This window comes from Thunnus thynnus, chromosome 6 (genome assembly GCF_963924715.1).
Source record: "Thunnus thynnus chromosome 6, fThuThy2.1, whole genome shotgun sequence".
NCBI lineage: Eukaryota > Metazoa > Chordata > Actinopteri > Scombriformes > Scombridae > Thunnus > Thunnus thynnus.
Window position 1 is genome coordinate 757,081 of NC_089522.1, and position 18,004 is coordinate 775,084.

The 18,004-nt window shown below is 38.2% G+C and overlaps 1 protein-coding gene across 3 annotated transcripts in view; it reads right to left on the bottom strand.

The window, feature by feature from the left end:
- The window catches only part of LOC137183947 (paired box protein Pax-7-like), a 65,769-nt gene extending 50,975 nt beyond the window's left edge, over positions 1–14,794 (bottom strand). The window contains exons 1-5 of one of the 3 annotated variants that reach the window (XM_067591187.1): positions 14,575–14,793; positions 14,218–14,286; positions 13,067–13,302; positions 12,693–12,837; positions 12,337–12,465 (exon numbers count right to left, since the gene is read on the bottom strand). In XM_067591187.1, the coding sequence (XP_067447288.1) occupies positions 12,337–12,465; positions 12,693–12,837; positions 13,067–13,302; positions 14,218–14,272 (565 nt within the window). In that variant the 5' untranslated portion in view covers positions 14,273–14,286; positions 14,575–14,793. Of the gene's footprint in view, positions 1–12,336; positions 12,466–12,692; positions 12,838–13,066; positions 13,303–14,217 lie in introns of all 3 variants that reach the window. The other 2 variants (XM_067591186.1, XM_067591185.1) reach the window with 2 other exon arrangements.
- Positions 14,795–18,004: the final 3,210 nt, after the last annotated feature.

The following is an 18,004-nucleotide window of genomic DNA, read 5'->3' on the forward strand; positions in this document are numbered from 1 at the left end:
ATCAGCACCACAGTTGTAGTTCCTCCGGTTTGCAAAGTCGGGTTGTAAATAGAGTCATAAAAAGATATATCTACTGAATATATCAAATATCTAGTGCTGCTGAACTAGTAATTACACAGCATCTAGATGATCTGTGTCAAGACAAAGTAAAGATGTTGGTTTATTTCAGACATTTTAGCTAGTATTGTAGCGATGGGGTTTTGGGTTGGTGTTTAGTGTCAGTGGGAGTTACACAGCGCTTCAAACTGTGTTTAAACTTATAATCTCAAAGGTTTTCATTTAAATAAGTGTCTGTTAAGTCACTATCTTTTACCAAATGAGGTAACACAATAGTGATTGAGCCTATGGCCCGCTAATGAAAGCTCTTGCATTTGCAGTTTAATGATTATTAGGAACCAGGTGTCAGTGGCGACTCTTCCCGCCACGCATTCAAAGACAAGCAGTTAGTGACGCGTTTTTCATTACCCAGTGGTTGATCCGTCAGAGAGAGAAGGCCCACCTAGATCACTTGCTCTTCAATTTGCTTGTGCTAGCATGACGTCACACAGCAACACTGTTTGGATCTCTGGGAGTGAGGTCGAGTGAGGTCCAACAACACACCTGCAGTTACCGCTTAAAGCCATATGGTGTTGCCAAAGAGAACGAAACGGAGATCTTTGAGATAGAAACTTTAAGGACCTTGTTATGGATTCAAAATGTTTGTTCAGCCACATCATGCATGTATTAAACTGCATCAACATCAACAACAACATCATATACATACACTAAACAAAGATTATTAATATAAAATGCACATTTCTCACAAGAAATGTTATCAAATTGCATTTTAATGCTGAAACTATCTTAAAATATTGTATATTTCACTGAGAATAAAAGGAATGGCAGCCAATTTATTTGTTTTTGCAGACAGAAATTTGAAAGTCACGCAAGGTTATTATAGTTAACTAAAACTAAAACATTTTAGTTAACTGAAATAAAAAAGAGAACTAGACTTTAGAGAAAAACAAAAATTAATTTAAACAATATTGTGTACTTACAAAAGTAACTAAAGTAAAATAAAAATATACAGAAAACGTCTTTAGTTTTATTCTTTGTCAATTAGGTCAAATTTGTCAACACAAGCATGAGGAGGCATTGGTGCATATGTTTACTGAGACTGGGATGTCTACATGACCGTTACAAAGTGTTGCGTTTGTATTGTAATTTCTATTCTTAACTTCTTAAATCTGGCCCCTGACAAAGGCCCCCATATTATGATAAAAATAACCCTAAAACTAATACTGAAACTAATAAAAACTAAACTAAAACTAAACATTTTTAAATAGTAAAAACTAAACTGAAACTAAACATTTTTAAACAGTAAAAACATAACTGAAAGGAGTAAACTAACTGAAACTAAACTGAATTGACAGCAAAAAATTAAAAACGAAATAAAAACAAAAACTAATGAAAAATACAAAACTATAATAACTCTGCAGTCACGTGACTTGGATGCAAGCCAGTACAAAAGAACAGGCCAAAAAAAAAAAACTTAGGCATCTCAACAATTTAAGAGCCATTATTGTGAAATGAATATGTAGCTATTACACATTTTGATGTGAGACTGGGTTGTGTAATTCCAAAATAACAGGTTATTTAATCATCAGATGAGATGTGAGCAAGAAAAAGCCAGAATGTTCTATAAAATCAGCCACTAATCCAAGGTAGCCACTGTACAGTGTGCTCCCTGATCTATTTCCATAAGAATGTAGTGTTAGCTCTTTAGCTTGTGAACAATGCTCGGTTCCCTTCATGGCCTGAGAGCGTGTTAAATATGTGGCTCAAATTATTTTAATGCAGTGACGGAGAAACGGCCATTAATCCACTTTCATACCTTTCAGTAGCGTGAACATTTACTCTGCCCCCCAAAAACTGACGGCTCTTTATGCCCCAGTAATCTTTGAATATTTAGGGTCATTTTCTAGCCAATTACACTGGATGGTTGCATTTGGTGAATGTGATTTCCTCTACGGATTGATGGAGAAAACCATGAATAAGCCATCTAATAGATCCAAGCACATAGACCTCTGTATGGAAATTTCAAACAGGATTTTAGAGATGCATTTAGTCACTCGCTTAAATAATTCCTTTAACCATTTCCCCAATGCCGGATCTTTACATTCACCGCTAATATGAATAATCAGTTATACACACGTTAAAAAATAAACAGACAAAAAGCAGCTGATGATCGGATTTTTAAAAATACAATATCCAGCTGCCTTTTTCAAAATTGAAATGATATAATATTTTATACCTCTGATATAATACTTTGGCTGCTTGTTTGTAAATTATTTCTTTTGATGCTTAATGTTATCTATATTTATCAGGTCTATAGCTACCACTGAGGATGATGATGAGGATATGATGATGATAATACTTTATTGTCAGATCAAGTCTGATATTTTTCTTGCATCACAGCAGCTCTATTTGAGCTGACGCAAAAATTAAGACGAGAAACAAAGAAACATACGTTTAACATAACATTACAATCATAGAAGACAGTATTCAAGGCCTTTCAACGTACATTTGATCTGGGATTAAGCTCCATATTTAATTTTAGGATTGACTGGTGTACAAAAGAGTTCTTCAGTCTAACCTTATTAAATCATGGAACCCCGTATCTCCCGTTTGATGGATCAGGACATGGTTGGGGTAAGAGACGATGTTGTTGGCCAACATTAATATGGTCTTAATATGTTATTATGTTAGGCTGATTCTTAGAGTTTCTCAGGGGATGGCCTACAATCTTTGTGCAGATTTTCATTTGGTGGAGCAGTTTTGACCATGTAATATTACAATACTGTCATTATCACAGGAGTAAAAAACAAAAGAAGAATTTGTCTACTCGCCCCAAAAGACCTAAGGCGGTGGAGAAAATAAATTCTTTGTTTTGTCTTTTTGTCGACAAATTCACTGTGGTCTTTCCAGGATAACAGATGGTCTATCATTACACCCAAGTATTTGCATAAAAATGCCTGCTTGATTTTTTTCATTATGGATGGAACAATATGAACTTTATGAGAGATGGGGAACCAAATACAATTTCTTCCCTTGTCTTTGTGTGAATCTCAAGAGCATTATTATTACTCCCCTCAACCACTTTGTTCAGCCATGTTAGGGCAGCGCAGGGTTGCCCGAGTTACTTAACAGAGGTATTAGGACTGTATCATCAGAATACTTTAGAATGTATTGATTCAGTGTCATCTGTACGTCAATCCTCGGTATAGAAAGTGAAAAGCATGACTGAACTCACGCAACCCTGAGGGGCCCCAACACTGGTCGCGATGACAGATGAAAGGGTTTTGTTCACCTCTACAATCTGGACTCTGTTAGTGAGAGGCCTACCAATGAATCACATAGGGATTCAGTTCCGGCTGGACCATTTTTGACACCAAAATGTCTGCTTGTATTGTGTTGAAACCCGACAAAAAATCTAGAGAGAGCGTTATTGCATAGGTGTTGGGTTTGTCTAAATGTTTAGAAATGATATGAACCAGAGTGGCAACAGCATCTTCTGTACCACAAGCCTTCTTATGAGCAAATTGGTATGAAATTTGTCTTCTGTTGTACTGACAAGATATTGGAGATATTTCTTCTAGACATTATATAATCACTGAGGTAAGGGCTATTGGACTTGGAATTTTGGTTAATGGTTTTATGTGTGTTTTATGTGCATTTTTGTATGTTTTTCATGACAGAGGGACAGTGTGTGTGTTTATGGAAGCCTGAAAAATTGGTTGCCACACTGGAGCCAGCTCAGTTGCAAAGAAAAGGACTGCACTCATCCAGCCCAGCAGCTTTTTTGGTATTTGTACACTGAGATGTTTTCCTGACATCTTCAACAGTGATGACAATTCTGTCTGAGGTAGCGGGTATCATAGTTTTAAGTATTTCAATGCACTTAACAGAATTATCTAGTGATTCAAATCTGGTAAAGAAAGTGTTTAAGTCATTGTCCATCACAATAGGTTTAGTTGGAGATGACATTCCTGTCATAGTTTCCATGGTATCCCATACATTTTTGGGGTTATTAGCTTTAAAGCCATTTGTGCAGCAATTTTGCTTCCCTCAATCTGATTTTCTGTTCATTTTCTGTCTGTTTGAGTGCTTCAGAATCGTTGTTTTTGAAAGCCACTTTCCTTGTATTTATGACTTTTTTATGTCCCTAGTCACATATGATTTATTATTTGGATAGATTTGAATTTCCTTTGTGGGGACAACCAGCTGCACACAAAAATGTATGTAATCATTTGTTTCTGGTGATCCCTCCTGAAAGATTTCCCAATTTGTCCAATCAAAACAGGCTTTCTGTTGTTCCTTTCTTTTATTTGTCCATGTCCTTATCACTTTCTTTTCTAGTTTACTTCTCATGTGCACAACAGAATTTAGTATGGGTGGCCCACACATTTACAAAACACTTGTCCAGGATATGGTCTTTTCTGGTCTGGTCCTTAACATACTTTTCAAACCCAGGTAACAGAATCTCTAAGTGACACTGGTTCAAGTCCCCAAGCACTGCTGGTGCACACAGTCAGCGATGGTGCCAACCACCTGTTACACTTTGCTGTTAGGAGGCGCATATACAACAAAAAGCAAATACACCCAAAGTCTCTAGGCAAATAAAAAGGTTTCAAAATCATGCTGAGAATTTCTACATTGGGATCACCACAGATACACACAGCCACACTATAGATACTCCATAGATCATTTATGTACACGCAAATACCGCTTCCCCTATTTTTCTCCAAGTCTATATCACACAAGGTAAATCCAGGGTCTTCAAAGAGAGAGTCGGCATTGTAGATTGTAGCTTTCGCTTTCCACGAAGTATAACAAAGATGCCTCACGAAATTCGTTACAGTACCTTGTGTATGTTTGTATCGCATTCCCTCTGTTGGTCAATGGATGCAGGTTTGTAAGAATGATAGATGGAAGGGGTGGCCAATTGAATCTCCGCCATAGGCGGTTCTGAATGCCCCCTCTCCTTCCTCGTTTTTTTCTCCTTCCTCATTCCTCTCTCCCATTAGTTCTGATCAGCTCCTGAGAAACGATATCCAACATCAAACGGTAGAAGTGGCTTGATGTCATCTTGTACGGTAGCTCCAGAAAAGTCTCTCGACTGTATGAGCGTGCAAGCCATGACTCCTCACCACACCTGTCCATGTTGCCACTCAGGTGTGCTGCCGGAAGTTGCATCGACAGACATGGTCCACAGAGGCCAATAATCCATAGAATCAGAAGCATAGTTTTCCTACACATTCTCATCCCAGATCGTCAAATACCGACGCTTTGTCACGCCCCTCTGGCGTCTCATACAGACGCACAAGGTACCCTTTGGTGTCCATAAAGCGACGCATCAGGCTTTCAAAACTAAGGCTTTGAAAGGTTTAGGCACAAAAAACACTTGGCTAGGTTTAGGAAAAGATTGTGGTTTGGGTTGAAATGATCATTTGAAACATCATCATTGCAACTGTCCCCAGTTTCAGTTGGAAATGTGACACTCCTGCAGCAAAGTCCACTTTTTGCCACCCAACTATGTAGCCATCCACCCAACTACCGGCCTCTTCCTAACAAGGAAATGTCACCTTACCTTGTCTTTGACGTGTAAAGATGTGAATTTCACGTGCTATATTTGTCAGGGTAAATTTGGACACACAAAATAAATAATCAATATATTGAATAAATATTCAATATTTCCCCACCCAGATTTTCCTTGCGGCAGCGTGGAGAATATTTTTAGACAGACTTCATGTTGGGGAAATAGTAGTATGCAGAGATTATAACCGAACAGCTAACTAAATACATAATATTGAACAAAAATTTAGGGGGCTATAGGAGGGACTTGGACTCATGAGTATTTCTAAAATCAAGGCTACAGACCTGATATTTATTCTCATTTTTGTCCCAATCATAAATAGCAGCTGCAGCTTTTTTATTTTGAATTTCATCTTCTCTAATTCTCAAGGATCAAAGGCTATATTGTGTTGTCTTATATGTCTAAGTGACAAGCAAGATAATGCAAATCACCATGAATCCAGGATTTAATTTAAGACACAGACGCTTTTGTTTCTTGTGGAGAAATAAATTTAGTTGTAGATGGAAGAATAAACCTAAAAGGTATTTTTTTTGGAGAGAATCATTCTGTCAAGGAGCTGTGTCTTTAAAGCCAGCAGTGTTTGACATGTCTGATCCTGCAGCTAACTGTGAAGGAGCTGCAGTGGAGGAAGAAAACCTCCCTGAATGGTCTGTTGCAGGCTCTCCAGAGCCAAATGAGTTGGATTAAAGCAGATGTCTCCCTGCCAAATCCTGACACAGTGGCAGCTAACAACCAGTCAAGCACAAGATATCAAGTTAACCTCTTTAACTCATTTTTCCCCTTAAAATGAAAAACACTGAGTGAAATATTCAAAACCCAGAATGTTTTTTTAGAGCTGCACCATCCCATTAAATATATTATTAATATATATTAATATTATATTATAATATATATGCATATATTAACATATTAAATATTCATAATTATATAAACATTTCCTCAAACTCAGTCTGACATATTTGGTATCTTTGGAAACTTTGGGGACTCCAGTAATTCAGAGTGAAGTTCTATTTGAGCAAAGCTTGACCAGTCAGTGGCTTTGTTAAAAACTGGTTTATATATTCTATCTATGTAAATGAGTGATACACATTCAGACTGGAGCTGCACAGCTGCAGTTCATGAGCTCTCCAACTCACCCAGGGCTCAATTAAAGACCAACCCAAGTGTTGACATTTTATTAATTGGTTGTTGCCATATTGTCTGTACTATGTGTTGTGATTTCTCTTTTTGCCATTGTCCTGTGTGTATCCTTTGCAAATGGGCTGTTAATGGGACGCCTGAGGCTTCTGACTGCCCTCAACCCCATTTTGCCTGTTTGCTCTTTGTGCACTGCTCCTCTTTTGTTGGCTGATCAGCTTCCCATTGGGTCGCCAGACAAGATTCTTGGCATTTGTCGGCGAAATGAAAGGAGGATTAAGGGATGGCTACTGAACACTCCATGGCAAAGAAGTGGGCTGCTATTCTCCTATTCAAAGCCCCCTCCCAGCTCAGCAGCTCCCCTTTATATATATTTGTTTTCTCAAAGACATCATTGAGGAGTCCAAAGTGCTACAAGAAATAAATGAAAATCAACAAGTAGGTCAACCCCGACAAAAATGCTAATGGCTGCTGAAAAAGAGAAGAAATACTACTATCAGCAGCATTCAGAGACGGGACTGTTGACCTGTGATGTTTTAATGATGTAAAGATTTATCATTATTTTAATCATTATAATTTCATGTGGAGCTGCAGTTAAGAATTGTTTCATTAGACAAATCTATCAATTACTGAACTGATTAATCACTTAGTCTATAAAAATGATAAATGTCCATTAATGTGATATCTGCAGATGAATTAATTTGTCTGTTTGTCAGCAAATATTCATATCTGACAAGTATTTAGTGTTTTTATTTTATAAATAATAGCTGATTATGAAAACTGACCTAAACCTATTTTATGTATATATATATATATATATATATATATATATATATATATATATATATATATATATGTGTGTATGTTTTAAAGAGCATCATATGAAGGGTTTGGTCTGATGAATAACTTTGCATTAATTTGCCATATTGTGATACATCAGTATTCTGTTGTGATATGGCTCTATATAAATAAAAATTGATTGATTGATTGATTGATATTAGAAAGTATCCTTATTAAATGTGTAGGAATCTCTAACTAAAGCTCAAACCAGCATCTCAACAGGCAGGACAACTGAGGTAATAATAACAGCTGTTAATAATGTTACGATGTCTTCATCAGAGATTTCTTTATGTCCAATGTTAGTTGCTGCACCTTATTAAAAACTCTTATTATGACCTCATCTTTAATGTCTGGACAAATAACATATTTTACATACAGTGTCTGAAAAACACATGTGATATTACAAATACATATTCTGGCATTTGTTATATGTCTGGATCATGTGAAACGTGTTACTGATGTGATACTTTCACATCAGCTTTTTTGGATTATTTTATATGTTAAAGCTAAAACCTTACCCTCATACTTTCCACATTAATTAACTCATTAACTGATAGTCTTATTAATTGTGTCTTAATTCAATTGTTGATGTTTTTTCTGCTGATATAACGTCTTATTACACATATTATGATATAAAACATTTGACCTTCCATGTTGTAGGGTGGCAACTCCTTTGTGTTATTGTCTCCTGTTTCTTATTTCCTGTGCATGTCTTCTATTACTTTGTCTTATCTTGTTCCTCTGTGCTGCTACACTGACCCAGTTTCCCCCACAGGGATCAGTGTGATCTTCTACTGCCGTCCCTGCCAGCCTCCACAGCCTCATCCAACCATTAACCCTTCACTTTACATACACACATACATTCATATTTTATCATCCTGAAGAATGACATGATCAGTGATAACTAGATTGATTGATAAATTAATAATTGAAGGTAATCAAACTATTATGTTAATGGGAACATTTAGGCTGGGCCTATCTGACAACGACCAAGCTAACTGTTCCTGTTGTTTCTGCTTGTTTTTATCAGTTTTGCATCAATGTGATGAAGAACCATCACATATTGTTTCATACATCAATTTTTCTATAAAATTTAATATAGCCTATCACAATACATTATGATAATGGAATATTAAATTATATAATGTGTGATAAAGGATTTTACATTTATTCCACTCCAGGTGTTTTTTTTTCATACTGTTGGCACTTATTGAATGTCTCATTTTCCTACGTCCGTGTATCCATGGTTTCATAGAGTTTAGTGTCTTCAGTAACACCATGTGAAATCAAAAACAGGTCCGATGTCTCAGAAACAAGTTTGAAGAGAAGACTTTATTGATCCCCTGATGGGAAATGAGGTGTAACAGCAGCAGCACAAGGATGAACAGACCACGTACAGTCGGTACAGTCGGTACAGTCGGTACAGTCGGTACAGAGCAAGTCGGGATAAAACAACCGTCACTCCTGAGGTTTGATGCTCTGGTCTGGATAATACGACATGTTTGTGTTGGTGTTGTTAATAAATCTGTAACACATTAGATGTTTTTATGGCTAAATCTTCACATTTACAGCTAATTTTGAATAGAGTTTTAACAGCCTGAGCAGGGACGGAGGTTGTAAATGAGCTTCAGTAGACGCCTTGAATACATCCTTTCTGTTGTTCTGCTTATCTTTGTGTAACAATATTTATCTGTTTAATTCCTGTTAAATAAACTAATAAAATAATTAAATTACTTCCTGCTGTGTGACACACAAGAGACCAGGATTAGGGCTGCAGTTCAAATGTATATTAAATACAGATTCATCATATTTATTTGAATGATTTGTTGAGTCGTTATGTGAGAGTAGATTAGGTAAGATGATAAATGCCTCCATCATCGATCGTATCATAACCTAATGATTATCATGATGACAATAATGCTGATGATTATCATTATTATTGTTGGTACCATTCCTCTGTGTGGCACATTGGCTTCCAGCCCCCCTTGTGTTTTTTTATATGTCCCTTAAAAATGTGAATTTTTGGTGTGAGGCAGCGAGGGGGAAAGGGGAGGTTAATCCCAGTTTAATACACTGATACACAGCCCAGGACCAAGGCTGTGATGATTGTGTTATCTCCAGCCAACATTTGGGTCTCCCTCAATTTCAACCCAGCAAAATAGCTGGGAGAAAGTGCAGATGGAGTGGAGTAAGTGCGGATGCCCGGGGAAAAGTGTTATTAATAGCTGCAATAGAACTTCCCACAGCCTGTGCTCTCTGTAAAGCTGCTTCTCGTCACTTCCACTGGATTTGTTTGATGCACTCTCTCCATCCTCACTCTCGACCTTTTTTTTCTTTCAGCCAGGCTTACTCTGGAAATTGCCACTGTTTTTTTTTTTTTTTTTTTGCCCACAGTGGGTTATGCATATCTTTGGGAAACAGGATATTGACTAAATACTGCCTTAAACTGCAGATGAAAAGACTGCACCAGTCATTGTTGATGGGAAGCTCATCACAGCTGGTTACCTGTCCCACCAGTCACACCTGCACTCCTGCAGTCAAATGTGTTTCCATATGTGGAGGCCTCATTTATTAACATACAATTTATAATATATTTACAGTGTATTTTGGAAAATATCCTACATATCTAATTTGTTTTATTCTATACAGCATCTATTGCACATCTGTCTGTCCTGATGGTGAGACCTTCCTCTGCTGCTCTTCATCACTTTTTTACATTTTTACCGTTAAAGTGTTTTTATGGAGTTTTTCTTTATATGAATCGAGGGTCTAATGTTGTAAAATGTACAGATTGTAAAGCCCTCGGAGGCAAATGTGTGATTTATTATATTATATTATAAATAAAACTGATCTCCAGAATATTCGGATTATTTTGCATCTTTTCGTGTCCATATTTTCCAAACATTAACATCGAATAAAATTAAAATAATCAATCTATACTCTGTCATATTTTGTCATACTGTATAATATTGAAGACAAATGAAAATATATATATGTGGAGTCATATCTTGTATGTATAAATATATATTTGTAAGAAAACGCAGCTTGAGTAGAGTTTAATTATTTCATTATAAATGAGCTAATAAAGAAATCTAAATAAATCACAACATTTTGTGTTGTTTTTATGTGTTTTTATGAAAAGCTTTGTGACTGTGGTTTAATGTGCATGTAGCATGTAGCCTGCATCATACTGTATATTTGCTCATCTGATGAAAACTCAGCGTAAACGTTGCTCATCCAGTAACAACAGTCACACCTCCGTCATTCACACCACTGCAGAAACACACTCTGACTCTGCTGACACGCTGTCACCGTGCCAACAAAAACAAATGAAATTAATATTTAAAAATGCAATCTAAACAACATGAGAGGAGGCCCATAAAATCTCATGAATTTGCGCCGCAGGCTCCACACCACGAAGTGAGCGGCTGAAAGATGAAAGTGAAAAGAAATAAAAGGCTCAATTTAATCTGCTTTAAAGCCCTTCAACAGAACGCATGTGCCTGGAACTGTGAGAGTGAGGGCTGATAGGGGATAAATATATTTCTTACCATGCCTTTGAGCTATTACACCCCTCTCCAACACAGACGCCTATTCAACAGACACCGGTTTCATTAGCAGCTGTAATAGGCTAAGTCTTCAAATGATTAAATGCCAGGCCCGGATGACAGAGAGACACAAGTCAGGCTGATCTTTTGAAGAATGTGAAAAGGAGGACAGTTGATAGCGCTTTGAAAAAATAAATGTCACCAGCCGAACCAGTGGTCAGGAAACACTGGGAGCTACACCCCTTAAGTCTAATTAACGGACAGCTGATCCAAGCAAAGACAAACCCAGTGTGGAGGTTATTCTACTGCGTCTGTTGTCTAAATGAGAGCAAAGCAGCTCAACATCGTATTAAAAACTGACCTGATATGTACAGTTTGTCCCCAGAAAACAAAACCATCTCAAATATTTTAAAAAGGGTTATATTCAATGTGGCAAACATTTATAAAAAATACCATAATATATATAAGCTGCTGAATTTTAAATATGTCTCCAGTTGAATTGCAATTTTATTGCAACCTGAGAGAAATGCCATTTAAAAAAATCACGTTTAATCATTAATGTTAAAGATTTATTTATAAAATAATTTCAGCCTATTATGGATCAAATTTAATTGTTTTGTTCCTTTAAATTATTTAGGTTATTCTCTGCACATTTCGTTTACTATAAAACGTTAAAGAGGAAGTTTCCCGGTATAAAGATATTTTTCTCTCCTGCTGGCTTCAACGTTATGAATTGTGTCTATTTGAATATTATCGGGTTATCTCATTAGTCTTTCTGTCGGGCTCGGCGCCTCCAAAGCAAATGAAATGTTTGGATGTGAGCTCCTACACAGGCCGCTGTGAGGTTGTGGCCCCTGGCCTCTGGATGTGAGCGGGGTCCCTGTCGGGGCCGCCAGTAATTGATATTGACTGGCACATCCGTCATCTGTCAGCATCGCTTTCAAGGAAGCGTTTAAGCAGCCCCACAGGAGCCCGATCCATGCTCCCATCATAAATAATTAAGCGGCTCCTGTGTCTGCTGGGAAAACAGCTTAAAGGAGGAAAAAGCGAAGCGACAAAACGCCCACTTAGGCCCAATTTGTAGACAATTCATCAAGTAGACTGTAGTCCAACCAGCTGTCCGCACAGTTGTGAACTGCTGGAAGCAGCCTGGCTGTGCGCGGTCCTCTGGCCTACCTTTGTCGCCCAGGATGCCGTCGATGCTGTGTTTGGTTTTCTTTTCTCCGTCCTCATCCTTTTTATCACACTCGTCCTCCTCGTCCTTTTTTCCAAATCGAGCTCGGAGAACACGGCTGATCGAGCTCACTGCGAACATGAAGGCTGCGTCAGTAAAGGGCCAAATAATAATAATAATAATAATAATAAAAATAATTACATATTATTATTATTATTATTTATAATAATAATAATGCTCATGACATTCGTTCCGCTTCCTCTAACCTCTGTCTTCATTTTCAACAGTTTTGTTCCTTTTATTCATTTGAATCGGAAAATAGCGAAGGATGAAAAAAAATAAATGAAATGCGGCTTACCAGAGGAGGCCTCACCTGAAGGGACTGTGCTTCTGTCACACACACCGTCCTTCAGCAGCTTATCCCGGATCTCCCAGCTGAACATGCCGGGGTTGTCCCGCTTGTACTCCTCTATCCGCTTCTCCACGTCCGGCGTGGCTACCTGCTGCAGGTGGGACAGAGACACACGTGATGAGCTCCAGCTGCTGCGACGTTTAAGGCCGTAAACACAAAGTTCATAATTCATTCAAAACTGTCATCAGGCGAGAGGCCTCAATAAATAAGCATACACAATTCTACAGTTATTTAATTGCTTAATTATTTATTATTTATTATTATCGTCTTTTTAATATTAATATCGTTGTTGTTGTTGTTGTTATGGTGGCTCTTCTCACCCTGGGCTTGCTGCCTCCTATCGCTCCGGGCCGGATGGAGCCGGTCTCCTGGTAGCGGCAGAGGATCTTGGAGACGCAGCCGTGGGAGACCCGCAGCTGCCGGGAGATGACGCAGGGCCGGATCCCGTGGTGAGCCATCTCCACTATCTTGTGTCGGATGTGATTGGGCAGCGGCCGGCCGTTAATGAAGACCCCGCCGAGCTGGTTGACCCGTCCCTGGCCCAGAGGAGTGGACACTGCGGACGACACAAGGCCACACTGAGACGGAGCTTTCTTACTCTAATATTCACTCATAAGGAAAATATCCCCATTTAAATGTTGTGTTGCTTCTGTATATAATTTGTTGACATGTTAATATTAATTAATGTAGGCCTCGTAGCCCTTTTCTAATTTTGACACGTAAAACTCAAGTGTAGAAACAAACGCATTTTTTTCGTCAACAGATTGACATTAACCGGATGGCTCTTCACAGCTCCGTCCGACCCTGAAGAGGAGGTGAAGAGCTCCGTCTGTCCGTCTTCATTATTCACCATCACGCTGTCCAAATATTGATGTAATCCTCTGCTTCTCTTCGCTCTTTTCTGTTTCATTTAAATTTCCAGGCGCAGGACACTTGAGGAAATCCCGTATCTTTGCCTATAGACTGTCTGGATTTTTCTTGATGTTTAGATTCTTTTTAAATTAGTTGTCGAAATGGTCACTTAATGTTTAAATAATTAAGTGCACATAGCCTGTAGGCCTGCAGCTGCCTGTTTAGCCTAGACATCCTTTAGGCTAGGACCTTTAATATTTAGCCCAATAAGCTAATATAATAACTTTTTATTAGGCTACAATTTTAGTAAGCTAACAAAGGAATTTTAAATATCTGAAAAAGTTGTTTTAATGCGAGTCCTTCATGGCAAAAATAAAGCAGTTTAGTGCTGTATCTAGTCAAGGCCCGGGCTATTTGTCAAGCTAAAACTCCTGCAATGAGCTGACATGTTTATGTTTAGCTAGCATATTTTCATTTTTCAAATTGAATTGCAAGTTTTCAGTCTCCTCAAATCCTTAAAAAAATCTCTTCTCCCCGAGTGTAAAGGGCCCAGCAGGCTGCTCCGCGGGGGCTGTGGAGCCGGGTCCCCCAGCTGCTGCTGCTGCTGGCTGAGTCCTACCTTCCAGAGGGAATCCGGTACGGGGATAGTTCTGTCCGGGAGCTGGGCGCATCATTCGCGGTACCGTTCCTGGCAAAGACGACATTATACGGTTAAAAAAAAACAAGGTACAAAAAGAAAACAAAAAAACACATGGACAAGTTTAGCTGTCCAGTTCAAGTATAGACTTGTTGGTCACAAGTGTTTTGAAGGTGGAAAATGTCTGACGGTCCAGTGTGTGTCGGAGGAGAAAAAGGAGATTAAAAATCAACATGAAAGCCCTCAGAGCAGTCAAGCTAGCAGAGCTCGTGGAGCAGGTTCAGATGAAATTCGGCGGCAAAGTGCAGCGCTGTGTGTGGAGCGGCGGGGAGTCCTTACACTGTTAATGTGTTCACAATATGGAGCTGCTCTGTGTCTGACATGAGCTTATTTAACCGGGGTGCAGGCTGGACCACTTTGACGGTATCCCGGACAAGTCTGGACCAGGCGGGCTCGAGAAGGGGGGACGGGTCGCGAGCACCGATAGGTTCGTGGAGCTTTCTCTTATTCGACAGGGAAAAGCTCCAACAAGTTTCAGCAGCCAATGGAAGCGAAGGGATAAAGATGCACACACACACACGCACACACACACACACACACACACACACACACACACACACACACACACACACACACACACACACACACACACACACACATTGAAAGTCTACATCACAGGCGTATAAAACACACAACACTGCCTCCACACCAGCACAGCAGCCTGCACTTCACACCGGGAGGACACAACATAAACACCTGTCATATTTAATGAAATCTAACGCAATAAACAGCTGCTAATCAGTGTTTGTTGAGACTGTGGCAGAGACGGATGTGATGCTGCTGCTATGATGGGAAGAGTTTTAATTATTAGACTATCTACAGCCAGAGACAAACAAAGAAATAATACAATTCAATATCAAATAAAAGCAAACATTATGCAGTAATACAGTGCAATCTAATATTAATTCATCTTTACTTTGATTTACTTACTAAAATATTTAAAGCAACTGTCCAGCTGTCAAAATCCAGATGAAAGAAGAGTTAATTAGATTTTTTTTAAGTTATATATATATATTTATATTTGTATATATGCAGATGGGTGACAAATTAAAGGAAAAAGCGGTACAGGTCTGTCAGGCTCTGTTGTACTTTGGTGGGCATTTTGCTGGCATGGTTTGGGTCCACTTGTCCCCTCAGAGGGAAGAGTCACTGCTAATCAATACAAAGTTGATGTGAGTGATCAGCTTTATCCTATGATGAAACATTTCTATCCTGATGGGAGCGGTCTCTTCCAGGACAATGAATGATGTGAATCATTTGTTATGACCTTCACAGTCACCAGATCTCAACCCGGCTGAACACCTATGAGAGATTTAGGACTGATCTGTCTCCACTCCACCATATCTTTCTGAAGAAGAGTGTTCGTCCCTCCAGTAGACTTCAGAGACTGTAGAATCAATGCCGAGGTGCATTAAATCTGTTCTGGTGGCTCGTGGTGGCCCAACACCTTCCTGAGACACTTTATGTGGTTTTTTCCTTTAATTTGTCACCTGTTATTGTGTTACTTGTTTTTTTTTTTTCTTTTGAAGAACCAGTGTGGCTGACTACCAGTACCACCTCCCCCACTAAACCTTCGCTCCTCTTCTGTTATACTGTATGATCATTATTTCATACACTGAGTAAATAACATTACATTATGAAGACATGCAGGAGAGGATCATATAGTAGGAACATCTTACATTAATAAAATACATTAGAATACAATATGAAATATACAAAAAATATAATTATCTCATAATAAAAATAAAAAAAAACAGAAATACCTAGAAATAATATATAATACACACTATAAATATTCTACAATGATTCACTGTGATACAATTCAATAGTAAGGTGTTTCTGTTATTTTGTACAATAGTCCATTGTCTACTGATGACATTTATTTTTATATTGAATGTTTGACTAGTGAAAAACACCAACATGTTTCAGATCCAGTGAGTGAACACAAAGCACAGAGACAGATACTATATGTAACAACATTATACATCATACACTCTATCTGACATTTTAACATAAATATTATGTCCTTTTTAGATTAGTTTATATTTTACATAAATATATTATAATATATTATTTTCAAGAGAAAACTAAACATGATTTCTCTTTAATTCTCACATGAATCCATGCGGAGCAGACGAGCTCAGCTCCAGTCTGGGTGTGTCATAAATTATTCTGAGTCTCAGTTATGAAACTATGCAGCACATTGAAGTAATTATAGGATTAAGGGAGAAACTCCTCTTAAAATCAAGTGATAACCTAAAAGATATGAATAATATCAGTTAGAAAACAGTGTGGTAATAAAATAAGGTGAAGAACAGAGCAGAGTGAGGAAGCTCATGTATGTTTTATTATAACAGACTTTACACACAGAGGAGAACTAACATCAGTTTCCAGTGTGATGACGTTTCATTTTAGATTTTAACTGCATTTTAAATCGTACACTCCTCCTTTGTGTGTGTTGAAACTTGTAAAAGGAGTGTTGATCGTCGTAGATGAATTCTCATACAGTTACATACATGGATCAGTTGTGTCAACGTGTTTCTTTCCAGCTTTAATCTCATCAACAACAACTTTGTTTCTCTGTGTTTTCACACACAGGGCTTCTTTCACCAGTTCAAGTACAATTATTAGATTGATCTATCTTTACTTTACTCTTAAATTCAAAATGAATAAAAACTGAAAACAGAAACGTGTCCTCGTGATTACACAGACATGAATGGATCAATCTAGCCGCATGCTGTCATCTTGTTCCTAAATCCTTCTTTATTTACTTCTTTACAACATTTTGACTACAAATGACCTTCTACATGTAAATGAAGGTAAAGGTGTGAGCACACCTGTATAGATCATTTATCACCACACATCACACATCATCTGTAAACTGGATAACTGATCATCTGCATGTGACGACCATACATCCAATTATTCAATTACCAGGAATGATTACATGAATGTGGTGAATATCACCTCAACTTTACATTAAAATTACATTAAATGCTTTTCAAATGAAGAATATCCTTCCAATGCTCTCATATTCATGTTTCCAGATAACAAACAAATCAACAAATCACACATGAATGAAGATCAACCATCATCATTATGACCTAAAAGTAAAGATCTTTCGTTGATGAGAGCATCACTGTGTTAAAAGCTCAAGAGACAAAACCTGAACAAATAAAACCTCTAGAGGTGAGAAAACATGTTGTTGTCTTCTACGACTACTGTACGTGTGTTAGATGCTGCAATAGTGAAGTGGTGACTGATACTGATGAGGCTGTCTGGTGAATAATCAGCTGACAGTGGGACTGTGCTTCAGCTGAGGACGACCTTCAAGTTAAAGGTAGAGTCAGTGATTGTGGAGGAGGCTTGTTCAGTCTCCTTACAGTCCACAACCTGTCTGTTCTGAAAAACACTATTAAACACTATTCCAGCCAATCAGCAGGGGGCGTCGGTGCTCATGCACAGGACAGGGAAGTCATCAGAGCAGCTGTCTGTGTGAGGACGTGACAGTCTCCCGTCTCCAGCAGCCGTTGAATAGTGGGGGGACTGGAGAGAGAGGCTGTGGCCACTTCACACAGAAAGTGTTTTCTCACAGTTTTTTTACGCTCAGAGTCTGTTTCTGTCGTGTTTAGTGAAGCGTAATCTGAGCAGCCAGCTGTTTAAATCACACAAATATTCTGCTGTATATGTGTTTTCAACTTATTAACTG